The sequence below is a fragment of the Moschus berezovskii genome, chromosome 22, assembly GCF_049115385.1.
Source record: "Moschus berezovskii isolate FMDL1 chromosome 22, NW_MosBer_1.0, whole genome shotgun sequence".
Classification (NCBI taxonomy): Eukaryota; Metazoa; Chordata; class Mammalia; order Artiodactyla; family Moschidae; genus Moschus; species Moschus berezovskii.
In genome coordinates, this window is record NC_142481.1 from 9,873,957 (window position 1) to 9,891,102 (window position 17,146).

The window sequence follows — 17,146 nt, forward strand, 5'->3', positions numbered from 1 at the left end:
TGGGGTCGCTAAGGGTCGGACACGACTGAGCCACCTCACTTTCACTTTTCACTTTCACACATTGGAGAAGGAAATGGCAACCCACTCCAGTGTTCTTGCCTGGAGAATCCCAGGGACGGGGGAGCCTGGTGGGCTTCTGTCTATGGGGTCACACAGAGTTGGACACGACTGAAGTGACTTAGCAGCAGCAGCAGCAGCATATGTACTAGCTGACTTTCCCCCTAACAATGTGCATTTTGTCTCTTTCCAGTTTTTCTCTATGACAAGCATGTTGTAATGGGATCGAAAGGAGAGGATCCTTCTAGGTTCTAAAGAGGAAGTGCTGGGACTGGCCCTTTCTGTCTACACGATAGAAAATAGATAGGGACTTCCCAGGCGGCCCAGTGGTTAAGACTTCATGCTTCCACTGCAGGGGGTGCAGGTTTATTTATTTATTTTTTTTGCAGGTTTAATCCTTGGTTGGGGAAACTAAGATGTCAGATGCTGTGAGGTGTAGTCGAAAAAAAAAGATTAAAACAAACAGAATATAGATATATATTCTAGACAGATTTCTGTCTATATTTATAGAAGACATCGATATATCGTTAGATATCTGTTATATATTGTAATATGTACATATATATATATTGCTATGTGCTGTGCTTAGTCACTCAGTTGTGTCTGGCTCTTTGCAACCCCATGGACTGTAGCCCACCAAGCCCCTCTGTCCATGGGATCTCCCAGGCAAGAATGGAGCAGGTTACCATTTCCTTCTCCAGGGGATCTTCCTGACCCAGGGATCGAACCCAAGCCTCTGGTGTCTTCTGCATTGCAGGTGGATTCTTTACCAATTAAGCCATCAGGGAAATACCATATATTGTTAATATATATATATGTATACATATATATAAACACACATACACACATATTACATAGATATAGACAGACTCACACTCCAAACCACCCAAGCCATGAGATTCTTGAGAGCAGAGACAAAGTCTGTTCCCTGCTTGCACACTCTACCTGACTTTGTCCGTAACGCCTCATCTGGGCCAGGTGCTTCTACTTGAAGCAATTGTGGTAGCCATGCCTCCAAGAAGGACCTCACTGATTGTCACTCATATTCAGATCCCCTTTTACATTGGGTAGGGCAGTTCCGTGTACTGATAAGATATTGTGGAAATGACAGGGTGTGACTTTGAGGCCGGGTCATAAAAATAGGGCAGCTATTGACCTGCCCCTTCTTGGCTCATCCACTCTGGGGGAAAACCACTGTCACGTGCGGACACTTACGTGTCCTAGTAGAGAGGGCCACCTGGCGAGGAACTGAGGCCTCCTGCCAACAGCCAGCATCAATCAGCCAACGCTGTTTGGTAGCCCATGGGAGGGAGATCCTTCAGTGCCAGTCAAGTCTTCAAATGCCTGCAAACCCAGCTGACATCTTGACTGCAACCTTGGAAGAGACACCGCCCAGCATCACCTATGGAAACAGCTTCCAAATTCCCAATCCATGGAAGATATTATTTACTGTTGTTTGCTCAGCAATTTGTTGTTTATTTGCATATGTCATTTAAGTCTATTGCATACTGTCATTTAAGTCTATATGCATAAGTCTATTGCATATGTCTATTTCCTCTGCTAGACCATGAATGCTGTGGGGGTGGAGAGAGTGTCTGTTTTCTTTTCTTTTTTTTATTATGGCAATTTCCAAGCATAAAGTTTGAAAGCTTTACACAGTTCAGTTTCGTTCAGTTGCTCATTCATGTCTGACTCTTTGAGACCCCATTAACCACAGCATGCCAGGCCTCCCTGTCCATCACCAACTCCTGGAGTCCAGCCAAACCCATGTCCATTGTATCGGTGATGCCACCCAACCATCTCATCCTCTGTCATCCCCTTCTCCTCCTGCCCTCAATCTTTCCCAGCATCAGGGTCTTTTCAAATGAGTCAGCTCTTCACACCAGGTGGCCAAAGTATTGGAGTTTCAGTTTCAACATCAGTCCCGCCAATGAACACCCAGGACTGATCTCCTTTAGGATGGACTGGTTGGATCTCCTTGCAGTCCAAGGGACTCTCAAGAGTCTTCTCCAACACCAGAGTTCAAAAGCATCAATTCTTCTGCACTCAGCTTTCTTTGTAGTCCAACTCTCACATCCATACATAACTACTAGAAAAACCATAGCCTTGACTAGACGGACCTTTGTTGGCAAAGTAACATCTCTGCTTTTTACTATGCTGTCTAGGTTGGCCAAAACTTTCCTTCCAAGGAGATTTACACAGTGTATACCCATATACTCAGCGTCTAGAGTCTATAATTTTGGTTGATTTATTTTTCACCTCTCTATCCTTTAATCTCTTTATCCATTAATCTAACTTCTTTTTCTGATGTATTTTAAGGTTAATTGCAGGGACTTCCCTGGTGGTCCAGTGGTTAAGAATCTGTGCTTGCACTGTGGGGGTCTGTGGTTCCGATTCCTGGTCTGAGAACTAAGATCCCGCATGCTGTGCCACACAGCCAAAATACAAAAAACAAAATAGTATGCATATCATCAACTAGGGTTCAATATTTTTGACTTTTTTTGTTCAGGTAAAAAAAATTTTGGGGTGGGGACACAGTCCATGGAAACCCCTCAGGTAAATTTTATGTAATGTGAAATGCACAAATTCTGTGTATTGTTTGTTGATTTTTGGCGTGTATCTACATCTATGTAACTAAAACCTCTTTCAAGATATAGAATATTACTATGCCAAATCCAGCACAACCCTTGCCTCCTAGTCCCCTGTCCACAGAGATAATCACTGCTCCTGTTTTTACATCATAGATCAGTTTTACCAACTATAGACTTCATGATCATTCAAACAAATTACATACTAACTACTCATTCCTGTAAGACTTCTTTTACTTAGCCTCAAGGGTGTCTGTTTCCTTGATTCCTATTCACTCATTCAGGAAACGTGTCAAACACCGTGTCAGGCACTTAGCTGAGTGCTAGAGATCAGGGCTGGGACCAAGGGGAGGCAAGCCAGCTGCTCACTTTCAGGCTCTTGCAAGGACTGGGTCAATATCTAAGAGTGAGTGCCTTTTAAAATTTTGCACCCTGGGCACATTGCTTACTTTATCCTGGTCCCAACCCTGTAGGAGATAGAGGAGTGCAAGAACTGAAAATGATCTCTTACCTCTTTTTGCCCCTACAGTTATTCAACACCTATGTGCTAGTTCTTCTGCTAATACTACACTTTTAATTTACATCCAGGATATGTTTTGTTTTTATTATGGCAAGTCTGCCCTCAGTAGCAATACCTTTATCAAGTGCTTACTATGTGCCACCGTGTTCTAGTAAGGGGTCCCCAACAGCCGGGCCGTGTAAGAAGACAGGTGTACCTGTGAGTTGGAAGCAAAAAGACCTCTATTACCTGATAGAAACAGTGACCATTCATGATTTTAACTCATTTATTGAGTGCTTACCATGTGTCGAGCACCGTGCTAAGTACTTGGGAAACTGGCCGAAGCTTTAAAACCACCCCACTGAGGTGACCCCTTGATCACTTCTCTTTAACAGATGAAGAAATTGCGTTAAGAGGTGAAAAACTGCTCGCCCAACAGAGCTAGGGAATGTGATGGCAGGATTTGCACACAGTTCTGACTTTCAAATTGATGCTATTAAACCACTGTCTGTCTCCCAGAGAAAACACTCAACACATTTTAAACAGAGCACTAGGTAAGCACGGAAACATAATTACATTTCCCAACGCAGTTTTTTGTTTAAAACAGTTATTCCCAGCATGTCCTTCTCGCCTAGGCTGGGAGGTGGAGGGAGGGCTGACGGAACTACCTTTCCCAGGATGCAACTCTCGTCTCGCTGGCTGTCAAGCATGTCGGGAACTGTAGTCCTCCGAGGAGATAATAACCCATGGATCCCAACATGCATTTGGAGCCTGAACCTTGCCGTAGGAAAAGCCCACTCGCGCGGCATGCTGGGAAGCGAGACCGGCTCTTTTCCCGGCTTGCCTCCCGGACGAGCGAGCCTATTTTTTTTTCAGGACTACAATTCCCAGCGGGCTGTGCGCAAGAGGGCGGGGGAGTTCTGCCGGAAGTCCGCTCTAGCCCTGGGTCCCCCAACAGCTGCCAGAGCCGGAGCCACCCAGAAGCCGCGGGACCGGGGCCGCTGGGGTCCGGACGGGGGTCGCCATGGTAACAAGGGCGCGCCTACGCTGGGGACGGGCGAAGGGTGGGTCCACGTGCAGGTACTCCAGGCTCGGTGGGATACTGACAAGCCGCCCCTGCCGCGGTGCGATGGTCTGGGCCGGGCGCGGGCTCTCGGGATTGGGGCCGATCGAAGGCCGGCGAAGGGAGCAACTGGGGGTGGTTCTGGGCGCGAGTGTGTACTGGGGTTATCGAGGTTAGGGGGGCTTTTGAAGACCAGGTGCCAGGGGAGAGGGCTGCGCGGGAGGGAGACAGTCGAGGGTTTTGAAACAAGGCACGAGGCAGGATCTCAGAAGCCAGGAGAAGGAACTGGAGGTGGGGAGGGGGCGTTCCAAGCGGAGGGCTTTCCGGGAGTGCGTCAGGAGAGTTGGAGAATGGGAGACGTTGGGATAGGAGAGAGGAGGTCTCTAGGGGCAGGAAGCTGATGTTGCAGGCGGAGAGGGGGTGTTGGAACTGGGTGGGATACTGCTGGTGAGAGAGTCTCAAGGGTAAGAGACTGGACCCTGGAGACAGGAAGTACTGTAGGAAATGGGGCTTTAGAGTTAGGAAAAGGGTGCTGTGAGAGGGAAGAAGACTTGGAGTAGGGAGTGAATACTACACGTGAATGGGGAGCCATGGAACAGGTCTCTGCAAGAGGACGGGTCTCAGAGGGGAGGGAATAAGCATGGACGTGAAAGGTGGGGAGGGGATTTGGGGAACAAGAACTGGGCATTGGCGCTGGCACCAGTCCCCAGGGATGGGGCCCCTGACAGAGAGCCCTGACACTGGGAAAGCAGGAGTCAAAAGAGAGCAACTCCGGGGGGAAGTGGGGACTTGGAGGTAGAGAAGGCTGGGGGAGGGGGTGCACCGAGAGGGGACATCAGAGGGATGAGGATACAGAGAGGATGGGACTTCTCAGTGTGGATTCCCTGAGATGGAGAGACTCTAGTTGGGAGGAGAAACAGGAAGAGGTGTATGAGGGAATTCAGGAGTCAGAGACGGAGCTCTCCCTTAGTTCTGTAGCCTTGCTCCCCTCTCTCCTCCCTATCTCCTCCATCTATCACTGGCTCTGGCCCCCAGGCTGTGGCTGTCTGGCGTGGGTCCCACCCCCACTCCCCACCCCATGCCCTTTGCCTGCCTGCCAGGCCCCCTGCCTTGCTAGGAAGTGGTTTTCCCTGGCTCAGCAGAAGGGGTTCTTGGAAGGAGAGTGTAATATCCTGTTCCCGTCCAACTCAGATGAGTTGGGGTGGGGAGGGATGGAGTGTGTGGAGAATGAGGCTTACAAAAGAGAGCAGCCTCTCATGACCCAGTGGAGGCTTCCACAAGTCAGGATAAGGGGATTCAGAGCAAAGCCTTTGGATTCCCAGCTCTGCTTTCTGGCTGTGAGACTTCCATTCTCTGAGCCTCGATTTCTTCATCTATAAAATGGACATGAGCACGCCCATCTCCAACAGAACTGGGCTCAAAGATAGGCTTCCTAGCTGCATGCACTTGGCCCATGATTTTCTTAAAGTCAAATAGCAATGAATTATACCACTGACAACTAATATTTGTATAATGCTTAGTATGTGCTAGTCACTGTTTTATCCCTCTTGTGCTCATGAACTCATGCAATGGTCTCATGAGGGAGGTGCTCTCATTATGTCCATTGTACAGACCGGAAACTGGTGTCCAGAGAGGTGAAGTAACTTGCCTACAGACTCAGCCAACAGTGCCAGGATTCATTCGGGCTCTAGAGTCTGTGTTTTTAGCCACTTGGTCAAATGCGTCAGTCATAATAGTTAATTTTATTGAACACTCAACTTGTTCGAGATCAACTTGTTCAGTGTTCACAGTAGCCCTGTGACAGTTGAGCTGGCTTTTCAAAATCTTAAAAACATCTCAGGTCTCCTAGCCATCACTGATGATAATTGCAGCTGACACCTGGCTTGCTTGTTAGTGCCAGCCGCTGACTAAATTTATAAACTTATTTAACCTTCAAAACACCCTGACATGGTGAGTCTTCTAAGGAAAACTTGTTTCACCGCGGGGAAACTGAGGCGTAGAGGGGCGGATCTTTTGTCCAAGATCAGGGAGACAAGACTTGGTGGAGCCTGGGACTCAGCGCCCTAGAAATGACTTCAGAGTTGGCCAGTGGACGAGAGATCACTCCACAGGGTGTTGGAGGGACCTGGGACGGGAGCATGTGGCCAGGTCAGCCTGGTTGGGCTCAGGGGAGTGGCCGAGACCCTTGGAAGGCAAGCAGACAGGACATGTGGACTCTATCTTCCCCATGGGGCAGGGTGGGGCTATTGGGCAGGGCCGCCCTGCACTGGCTCGCCCACCCCATCTCCCTCCCTGCCTCCTTCTCTTGCCATCCCCAGATCCGCTTCATCCTCATCCAGAACCGAGCAGGCAAGACGCGCCTGGCCAAGTGGTACATGCAGTTCGATGATGACGAGAAACAGAAGCTGATTGAGGAGGTGCACGCCGTGGTCACTGTCCGAGACGCTAAACACACCAACTTTGTGGAGGTGACAGCTGCCCCCACCCCCGTCAGCACCTCCCACACTCCCCTGCTTTCTTTTGACGGCCCCCTTCCCGATGGCAATAACCCCTCAGACTCTCCTTCCTCCCCCCCATTCATTTATTCAACTTGCCTGCTGTCTTCTTTCCTTTGAGGAGGGTGGGTTACCTCTCAGGGTGAACATTTTCAGACATACAGGTTAGTACACGTGAGAAGTCAACTGAAAATTCCCCCAGATTTCATCAGTATTAAGAGTTTGCATTTTTTTTCTCTCTCTCTTTTTCTTTTTTTTTGGCCAAATGACCTTTTTTTTTTTTTTTTCCTGGTGCCTTTTAAAAACTTACTACAAAAATGCTCAAACACATAAGTGTAGAGAATGGTATAACAAACCATCCCTGGCTGTTGTGTTTTCAATTAAGTTAGAGAGGTCATGGGGGAATCCCCTGGCGATCTGTAGGGTAGGATTGCGTGCTGTCAAAGGTGTGGGTTCAGTCCCTGGTTGAGGAACTAAGATTGCACAAGCCAAGTATTGTCGTCAAAAAAAAGATATAGAGATAATGACATTTCATCTCTAAATATTTCAGGGTACATCTCAGAAAATAAAGACAATGCCTTCCATGACTACAGTATCATCAGACCTGATAAAAGGAGTCATACTTCTTTACTAATATCACTCTAAACCCAATCAATATTTAAATTTCCCCCAGATCATCAGAGGGCTTCCCAGGTGGCCCTAGTGGTAAAGAACCTACCTGCCAATGCAGGAGACGTAAGAGACGCAAGTTCCATCCCTAGGTCAGGAAGACCCCCCTGGAGGAGAGCATGGCAACCCACTCCAGCATTCTTGCCTGAAGAATCCCATGGACTGAGGAGCCTGGCAGGCTACAGTCCATGGGGTCACAAAGAGTCAAACACAACTGAAGCAACTTAGCGTGGCACAGATCATCAAAATTGATTGTCCAAAGCCATTCAAGGATCTTGGCATTGCTTTTGGTGTCTTTATTGAGATGCTTCTAGCTTTAATTCCCACGGTATTAGCCTGTTAAGAGACCAGGCTGATTGTCCTGTGTGTGTGTGTGTATGCGCGCTCAGTCGTGTCTGACTCTCTCTGACCCTGTTGACTGTGGCCCGCCAGGCTCCTCTGTCCATATAGAGATCAACAGATATTTATTGGTGGCTCGCTGTGTACAAGTACTGTTCTAGGCACTGGTGATACAGCAGGAAATGAAACAGACCCAGCCCCTTCCCTCGGAGAGCTGACTGCTGATGTTTCTAGTTTTAGTAGATGGGAGGTTGTTATTATAATGAAGATACAGTGTATCAGGTATGATAGATGCCAGGGGGAAAAGGAAGCAGCTGTGGGGGATGGAATGGCTGGGATGTATATGGTGGGGGGTGGGGAGTGGAACGTAGGTTTAAATGGTTTGATCAGGAAGTCTTCATTGAACAGGGGACATTTGAACCCAGACCTGAAGGAATGGAGACGTGAAAGGAGGTGATATCTGAGAAAGAAACTTTCCAAGCCCAGGAAACAATAAGTGCAAAGGCCCTGAGGCAGCAGGGCGTACAAGGGCATTCCTGGAATAGCAAGAAAGCCAGTGTATTTGAGGTGGGGTAAGCCAGGGAGGAAGGTGGGAGCAGATGAGATCGAAGATATAACAGAAGCAGGAGGTTCAGGGCCTTGTGACCTGTCATGAGGACTTGGGCCCTTACTCTGAGCAAGAAGGGAACCACAGGAGACTTTTGAGCTGAGGAGGGAGGTAGGCTAGCTTAGGCTTTAGGGATCCCTCTCTAAGGGGCAGGAGCAGGGGGACTGTTCAGGTGACCGCTGCGGCCCAGGTGAGAGATGCTGGTGACTTTCACAGTCATGGAAACAGTGGGGGTGGCCAGAAGCATTTTGAAAGGAGAGCCAACTGAAGGGCCAAAGATTGGAGGAGGTGTGGGAAAGAGAACGGAGCCACCAGTAGGGGGTGCTGTCATTTTCCCAAATGGGCTGACTTAGCGAATAGGTGGAGGGGAAGATCAGCAGTGGGGTGTCCATTCCCAAGCCAGCGGAGATGTGGGGGTCAGGATGATGAAGGGAGGGGAGCCAGAGCATAAGGGATGTCAACTGTCCCAGGGCGCCCTGCTGCCAGCTCAGGGCCAGTCTCACGCTGAATGCTGGAAACGACAGCATCCGAGAGACCCGGAGTGGGCAGGGAGGCGGATTAAACAGGAGTAGCCAGAAAGGTTTGATGCTGGGTGAGAATGTCACAAGGGGGCCAGACCATCTTAGATCCCTCCCGACCCAGGCCCACCGCAGACTGTAGCCCTGTGCAGGGCAGCACTGGTGACAGGAAGGAGCTAGGCAGATGATAGCAGGAAAGAAAAGAGTGCTGTTTGGGCCAGACCCTGCCAAGGCCACACCAACTGTGATGGTCAGTTGGTAACTTCTCCAGATCAAGTCTTCCTGCCCTCGTGGCTTCTTGTTTCCAACCTGCCCCTCCAGAGCAGGGGCCTTCAAACATTTGATCGGGTATCGATTTTTTTTTAAGTAGAGTTAACATCCTGATATATTCTTACTAATCCATGGATTATGTGCAGGAGCTACTATAATAATATTAGGCTTCCCTGGTGACTCAGCAGTAAAGAATCTGTTTGCCAATGCAGGAGATGTGGGTTCGATCGCAGGGCCGAGAAGATCCCCTGGAAAAGGAAATGACAACCTGCTCCAGTATTCTTGCCTGGGAAATCCCATGGACAGAGGAGCCCAGTGGGCTCAAAAGAGCCCGGGTCTCAAAAGAATCGGACACAACTTAGGGACTAAAAGACTAAACAACAACAGCTCAAAAGTGTGCTGCTGCTGCTAAGTCGCTTCAGTCGTGTTCGACTCTGTGTGACCCCACAGACAGCAGCCCACCAGGCTTCTCTGCCCCTGGGATTCTCCAGACAAGAATAGTGGTTTGTGGCCATCTCCTTCAATGCCTGAAAGTGAAAAGTGAAAGTGAAGTCGCTTCAGTTGTGTTCGACTCTGTGCAACCCCATGGACTGCAGCCTACCAGGATTCTCCATCCATGGGATTTTCCAGGCGAGAGTACTGGAGTGGGGTGCCATTGCCTCCTCCGCAAAAGTATAGGCATTCAGGAAGATAAGCTAGGGGGAAAAAAATGAAGAAAAATAAGGGGCTTGAGTTGGCTTTTGCAGTTGCCAGCAGATGGCGCCACACACACACACACACACGCTGGACTGGATTTTTCAGATGCTTTGCCAGCCAGTACATCATGGATCTCTGTCTATGGCTTTATCTACTTACACATGGTATAAAATTAGAGTTTGCGTCCCTGGCTCATGAATATTTATTCCTGGGTTGTATTTATGTGTTATGGTAGGAATATTTATATTACGGTTCAGTTAAGGGCAGGACTAGGATTGTCTTGGTTACAGGAGGCAGTGAGCCTGTACTGCTCAGCACAAAGCCCGCCACACGGCATGTACTCAGGCAGTGTTTGTGGGAGAATTTGCTAGATTAGTTCCAGGCTGAGGAGTTTGACTCCTTCCAGAGGCAATAGCGAGTCATGGAAATGGGGAGATGGATACCTTGGAACACCCCCACCTCTCAGCTCTGGGCTTTTGCCCGGTACTGTTCCCTCTGCCTAAAGCACTCCTGCCTGATCACTCCTGCTCATCCTCCAGATCTCAGTGCAGATTCCCCCTCTTCCAGGAAGCCCTCCCGGATTCACAGGGTCAGCCTCTTGTTCTCTCTGAGCACCCACAGCCCCTCGCTGCCCACTCAGGGGGTGACTAAGGATGACGCTCCACTGGACTGTAAGCCTGAGGCAGGGAGAGCCAGGCCACCCCTCAGTCCCCAGCACAGAGTCAGACAACAGAGCAGGGCCTCCGGGACCACGTGTGGAACCAGGACTGCACATATTGGTGCCATCCTGCCCAGTGGGCAGGGTCCTGGGGGCACCCTGTCGCTGACCACCCGCCTCTCTGCCCCGCAGTTCCGGAACTTCAAGATCATTTACCGACGCTATGCCGGCCTCTACTTCTGCATCTGCGTGGATGTCAACGACAACAACCTGGCCTACCTGGAGGCCATTCACAACTTTGTGGAGGTGCGTGGGTGGGTGGGCAGTGGGCGGCGGGCACCGTCTGGATCCCCTCTGTTAGGATGCAGGGCCCTCAGCCTGGGGGGAGGGGACACTGTCTTTCTCTGCCCACCTTGTTGTTTCCTCCAGTCTGTTTCCCTGCAGTTTCTCTCTGCCTTGTTTCTTTCCTTTTAATATTTACTTATTTATTTTGCCTGCACCGGGTCTTAGTTGCAGTGCTTGATCTTCATTGCAGCACGCAGGATCCCTAGTTGTGGCTTGTGGCATCTGATTCTCTGACCAGGGATCGAACCCGGGCCCCCTGCCTTGGGAGCACGGCGTCTTAGCCCCTGGAGCAGGGAAGTCCCCTCTGCCTTGCTTTTGTGCCATCTCTTCCTGACACTTCTGCTCCTGTGTGTGTGTGTGTGTTTGTCTGTGTGTGTGTGTCTGTGTGTCTGTCTGTGTGTGTGTGTGTGTGTCTCTCTCCTTGCCCATCTCACACCCCCTCTGTCTTCTCCTAGGTCTTAAATGAATATTTCCACAACGTCTGCGAACTGGACCTGGTATTCAACTTCTACAAGGTGGGCTCCTGGGGAAGAGGAGGAGAAGGGAGCCAGAGGTGGGGGCCGGTGGGGGGCCAGAAGCCCACAGCCACCCAGAACCTCTGTGGGGGCCTGTTTGCTGGTTCTTGGGCATCAGAACCCCCCAGCTGCCCGGGGATCCCCCCCACTGCTCACCCCAGGGTCCCCCCATGCCCTCCCCTCCCTCAGGTTTACACGGTCGTGGATGAGATGTTCCTGGCCGGCGAGATCCGCGAGACCAGCCAGACGAAGGTGCTCAAACAGTTGCTGATGTTGCAGTCCCTGGAGTGAGGGCGGCCGGCCCCTCCCGCCCCGGTCCCTCCCTGGACTCACCTGCTCGCTTCCCCTTTCCGGGCCCAGGGTCCACCCCAGCGGCCCCCTCCCTCAGCTGCCCAGGAGGAAGGCACCCAGCGGGGTCTGGGCCACCAGGGAGGAGGCCACACCCCGCGGCCTCGGGGCCCCAGCTGTGGGCAGAGGCCGCCTGGCGTGTACCGAGTAACCATGCTGTCCTCGTGTGATGCCGTGAGCGTGTGCGTGGAGCCCCCAATAAACCTGTGGTCCCGCCTGGCCTCGTGACCTTGCGCCTCTGCCTGTCCTCCCTGGGAACCACGGGCAGCTCGGGGCCCTGCTGTTGGAGCATCGGGGAGTCAATCAACAGGCACACCTTGGGCTGAGTGAGGTGGCGGGGTGGGGAAGGGGCATTCATACCTGCTGCTGCCCGCAGACGGCCCCGGGGAACTGGGAAGGGTGACAGATTTAGACACTGAGCTCACGCTCCTAAAATAATGACACTCAGAGCTAACGCCGACATCTCTCAGGCTGTTCTAAGCCAGGACACGTCGTGCCTTCGTTAGTCCTCACAAGAAGATGCAGAAGGGACGGTTAGAGGGGCTCACTCGGCTCAGAGTCCGTAACAGTGAGTCTGCAGCTGAACCGGCGTTTCTTTGTGTTTTTTTAATTGTTTGTTTTATGTGTGGCTGCGCGGGGCTTTCTCCCTTTGCAGCGAGTGGGAGCGCCGGCTTCTCACTGCAGTGGCTTCTCTTGCTGTGGGGCTCAGGCTCAGTCGTCAGGACACAGCGTTCCTTGCCCCACGGCACGTGGGATCTTCCCAGACCAGGGATCGAACCTGTGTCCCCTGCATTGGCAGGTGGATTCTTAACCGCTAGACCACCAGGGAAGTCCTGAACCAGGGTGGTTTTGAGCCCAGGCAGGCGGCTCCAGAGTCCTAGTTCTCAGACACAAGGCCCAAGGTGCAGGCTCTGGGCCCCGTGTCCAGTGGTTCCCAGCTGCGGCATTGCCGGCCGTCAGGGCAGGTCAGTTCTTCACTGTGTGAGGCTGTCCTGGGCGTGGCTGGCCTGCCCGCCCCTGTCTGCCAGGTGCCAGCACCAAGTGGCCCTCAGCCCTTCTGGCAACAGGAAACACTCATGCGTGTTTTCTTTGTTTTTGGCCACCTTGTTCAGCTTGCAGGATCTTAGTTCCCTGACCAGGAATTAAACCCAGGACCATGACAGTGAAAGCGCCAAGTCCTAACCACCGGATCACCATGGAATTCCCTGTGCACATTACTAGTGCCCTCTGGAGTGGCTCTGCCCCCTCCCCCCATGCCCATTGAGAACAGAGTGGTGGCTGCCAGCTGCAGCCAGGGCCAGCACCCTTGGCAGAGCTGAGAACGCCAGGCATGCGGCAGCCACTTCTACTAACATGACACAGCTTCGTGTGAGTCTTCCATCTGCGGGGGGCGGGCATGTCCCTGCTCAGTCACAGGCACGCTGTGCAACCTTGGGTCAATCATTTAACCCCTCCTGCCCGTTTCTTCATCAGGCAAGTGGGCCGACTACAGTTTTTACTCTCATGGAGGGTCCCTGAGGAGTATCTAGCATCGGGCAGCGCGCATTCACTGCACAGACATTAAGTGCCTTCTGAATGCATGGCCCTATGAGAGACAAGATGCCTGTAGACGTGGACGGTGGGCACATAATCATCTTCATTTCACTTGGGACACCGAGGCTTGGGGAGGTGAATTCTTTTTATAGATAAATTGTTCCAATAGTGTATTTGTTTCTTGTTGCTGCTGTAACACCATCACGAGTTGAGTGGCTTAAACCAACAGGACTCTGATCACTCGTGAGGAGTGAGAGCATGGGTGGGGGGCACCCAACTGAGGCTTGGATCTGCAGCTGGGTGATACAGGGTGGGAGGTGAGGTCGCTTCCACATGCCACAATGGAAGACCCAGCACAGCCTAAATAAATTAATAATAAAATTAAAAATATTTTACAGAACATTTCATCACCCCCAAAAGAAACCTGTACCCTTGGCTATCACCCCTCAATCCCTCCATCCCCTCCTCCCCCTGCCCCAGCCCTGAGTTGACCTACTAATCCACAGTCTACTCTGTGGATTTGCCCACTTTGGATATTTCATAGAGATGAAATCATACACTATGTGGGGAATGGGAATGTTTTGAGCTGAGGAGGGATAACTATTGGCCGTGTTCAATGTAGGAAGCCAAGGGTGGGAGCCGGGGCCAGTCAGGAGGTGACTACAACAATCCAGGTGAGAGCTGATGCTGGCTTGGGACAAGCGAGGGATGAGATGATGGGAGCAGAGAGATGTGATCAGATTCTGGACACATTTTGGAGGTAGAATCAATAGGATTTGCTGATGATTTGATGCAGGATGGGAGAGAAGTCAGGGATCACTCCAAATTTCATAAGCTGAACATCTGGAAGACTCAAATCACCTTTTCCAGAAGCGAGAAGACAGTGGCGGGGGAATTATGTCAAGTTTGAGTTCTTGGGCCTCCAGGGGGAGATGCTGGCGAGGCAGTGGGTCTGGGGTTCAGAAGAGAGATGCAAGGTGAAGACAGACATTTGAGAACACCACAACGGTTGGTGTTTACTGCCATGAGATCAGCCAAGATCACCGAGGAGGCAGGTGTGAAGGGAAAAGAGATCTACAGACCAAGATCAGGAAAAGGAGGAGAAATCAAAATGAAACAGAGGTGGGACAGCCAATGATAAAGAAGGAAAACTGTTCAGTGCAGCACCCCGGAATCAGAGAAAAAAGCATGCTCAGGAAAAGAGAGTATTCACACGTTAAATGCTGTTGAGGTCACTGTACCTCTATGAGAATGGCTCATTAAATATACCAAGTGCAAAGGAACTTACCTGGTGGTGCAGTGGTTAAGACTCTGAGCTCCCAATACAGGGGGCCCAGATTCGATCCCTGGTCAGGAAACTAGATCCCACATGCCACAACGAAGTGTTTGCATGCCACAACAAAGACCTGGCACAGTTAAATAAAAAATAAATACTTAAAAAGAATGCAGAGTGTGCCAGGCAAGCTTAGAGCAACCAGAACTCTTGTACATTGCTGGTTGGAATGGAAAATGGGGCAGGTTCTCTGGAAAGATCTGGCAGGTTCTTATAAAGTTAAACATTACATTTACTTTATGACTCAGAAATCCCACTCCTATTTGTTTACCCAAGGGAAATAAAAACTGATGTACAAAATTTCTACATGAACCCAAGTTAAATGAAGACATAGATTCATGCAGAAACTTGTCCCCCATGAATGTTCATAGCAGCATTACTCACCTTAGCCAAAAGATGGTGACAACCCAGAGACTTGTCAACTGATGAAGGGGTAAATAAGAGACTCTGTGTCTACATGGATGATTATTAACTGTGTAAAAAGAATGAAACATTGATATGCACTGCAGTATGGATGAACTCTGAAAATGTATGATGACTGAAAGGAGACAGTGGTAAAAGACCACATATTACATGATTCTGCGTCACATGAAATTTCCAGAATAGTCCATGTTTTGTTTTGAAACTGCTGTGTGTGTTTGTTTATTTTTGGCTGCACTGGCTCTTCGTAGCTGTGTGCGGGTTTTTGCAGTTGCAGTGAGTGGGGGGCCACCCTCTAGTTGTGGTACAGGGGCTTCTCATTGCGGTGGCTCCTCTTGCTGCGGAGCACAGGCTTGAGAGTGAGGGCTCAGTAGTTGTGGCTCCCGGGCTTAGTTGCCCTGTGGCATGTGGGATCTTCCCCGACCAGGGGTCAAACCTGTATCCCCTGCATTGGCAGGTGGATCTTCATCCACTGGACCACCAGGGAAGTCCTAGGCCAATCCATGTAGACAAGAGCAGATTAATGATTGAGAATGGTTGAGGAATTGGTATTTGGGGGTTGATAGCTAGAAGGTGCAGAGAAGGCAATGGCAACCCACTCCAGTACTCTTGCCTGGAGAATCCCATGGACGGAGGAGCCTGGTATGCTTTAGTCCATGGGGTCGCGAAGAGTTGGACATGACTGAGAGACTTCACTTTCCCTTTTTACTTTCATGCATTGGAGAAGGAAATGGCGACCCACTCCAGTGTTCTTGCCTGGAGAATCCCAGGGACCGGGGAGCCTGGTGGGCTGCCATCTATGGGGTCACACAGAGTCGGACACAACTGAAGCGACTTAGCAGCAGCTAGAAGGTGCAGGGCTTCTTTTCAAGGTGAAGAAAACGTTCTAAAATTGTGTTGACACAATATATGTCCGAATATATGAAAAATCATCAAATCATACACTTTATTTTTTGTCTTTTGTTATATTTTCAAACTGTATACTTTTAACGGGTTTATTGAATGGTATATGAGTTATAGTTTAATAATGCTGTTAATGACTGAATAAATAAATTTCACCTTGCAGTGGCAAACAGAAAAACAAAACCCCACCCCCCACCCCCCCAAGGTGTTATTGTTACACTGGCTTTATTCTTAACCACCCAAAACTGGAAACAATCCAAATGTCCTTCAACAAATAAATAGATAATAATCTGTGGTCCGTCCAGTTGATGGATGGATATTCTTCAGCATGGGCAAAGGACAAGCAGCTGATACAACTCTGCAAGGTGGGTAAATCTCAAATCTCACATCTTTTTGCTGAGGGAGAGAAACCAGACACAGAAGGGTACATGACACTGTGAAATTATTATTTTTGGTTTTGTTTTTTTGGCGGAGCCACACGACAGGAAGGATCCTTGTTCCCGACCAGGGATTGAACCCATGCCCCCTGCACTGGAGCGTGGAATCTCAACCACCGGACTGCCAGGGAAGTCTTTTTTTTTTTAAACAGCACTGCAAGGCTAATGTGATCTCAGTTCCCCGGGCAGGAATTGAACCCCGGGCCACAGCAATGAAAGCCCAGAATCCTAACCATTAGGGTAACCAGGGAACTCCCACAATGTTGCTATAAGAATGAAGTGACTGAGGACAGATCAGGGATTGCCAGGGGCTGGTAGGTGAGCTGGGGGCTAAACCACAGAGGAGCATCGGAGGACTGCTGAGGGCGATGGAATTCTTCCACGTCTCCATTGTGACCGTGGGCTGTCTGACCTTCTGCCTTGATCAAAGCTCATGGACCTGTCCATTAAAAAGGGTGAGTTTTAGAGACATCCCTGGCGGTCCGGTGGCTAAGACCACACTCCCAATGCAGGGGGCCCGGATTCCATCCCTAATCAGGGAACTAGATACACGTGTCACAACTAAAGATCGCTCATGCCGCAGCCAAGACCTGGCGCAGACCAATAAATATATTTTTTAAAAGGGTGAATTTTGTATGCATGATTTATCCCCATCATCCAACAAAATTGCTTCTGAAGTCTAAATGTTGATCAACTGAAGAATGGATAAATAAGACCTGGAATTTCCCTACAAGGGAATATTAGCCAGCCATCGAAAGGAAGTGCTGACGGTGCTTATAGCACGGATGAACCTTGAAAGCATAATGCCAAGTGAAAGAAGCCAGACACAACAGGCTGGTAGTTGCCATGTGGA

The 17,146-nt window shown here is 50.1% G+C and overlaps 1 protein-coding gene across 1 annotated transcript; it reads left to right on the forward strand.

Annotated features, from left to right (window-relative positions):
• The first annotated feature begins 4,031 nt into the window (after positions 1–4,031).
• AP2S1 (adaptor related protein complex 2 subunit sigma 1) lies at positions 4,032–11,895 on the forward strand. The gene is made up of 5 exons (XM_055411779.2): positions 4,032–4,171; positions 6,526–6,675; positions 10,652–10,765; positions 11,260–11,319; positions 11,509–11,895. Exons 1-5 carry the CDS (start codon positions 4,169–4,171, stop codon positions 11,608–11,610), a joined length of 429 nt encoding a protein of 142 aa, XP_055267754.1. The 5' UTR covers positions 4,032–4,168; the 3' UTR covers positions 11,611–11,895.
• Positions 11,896–17,146: the final 5,251 nt, after the last annotated feature.

Bases quoted from the DNA above. Each gene is read 5' to 3' on its own strand.
- AP2S1 (XM_055411779.2), top strand. The intron at 6,676-10,651 runs GTGACAGCTGCC...TCTGCCCCGCAG, and splicing joins AACACACCAACTTTGTGGAG to TTCCGGAACTTCAAGATCAT. The intron at 10,766-11,259 runs GTGCGTGGGTGG...GTCTTCTCCTAG, and splicing joins CCATTCACAACTTTGTGGAG to GTCTTAAATGAATATTTCCA.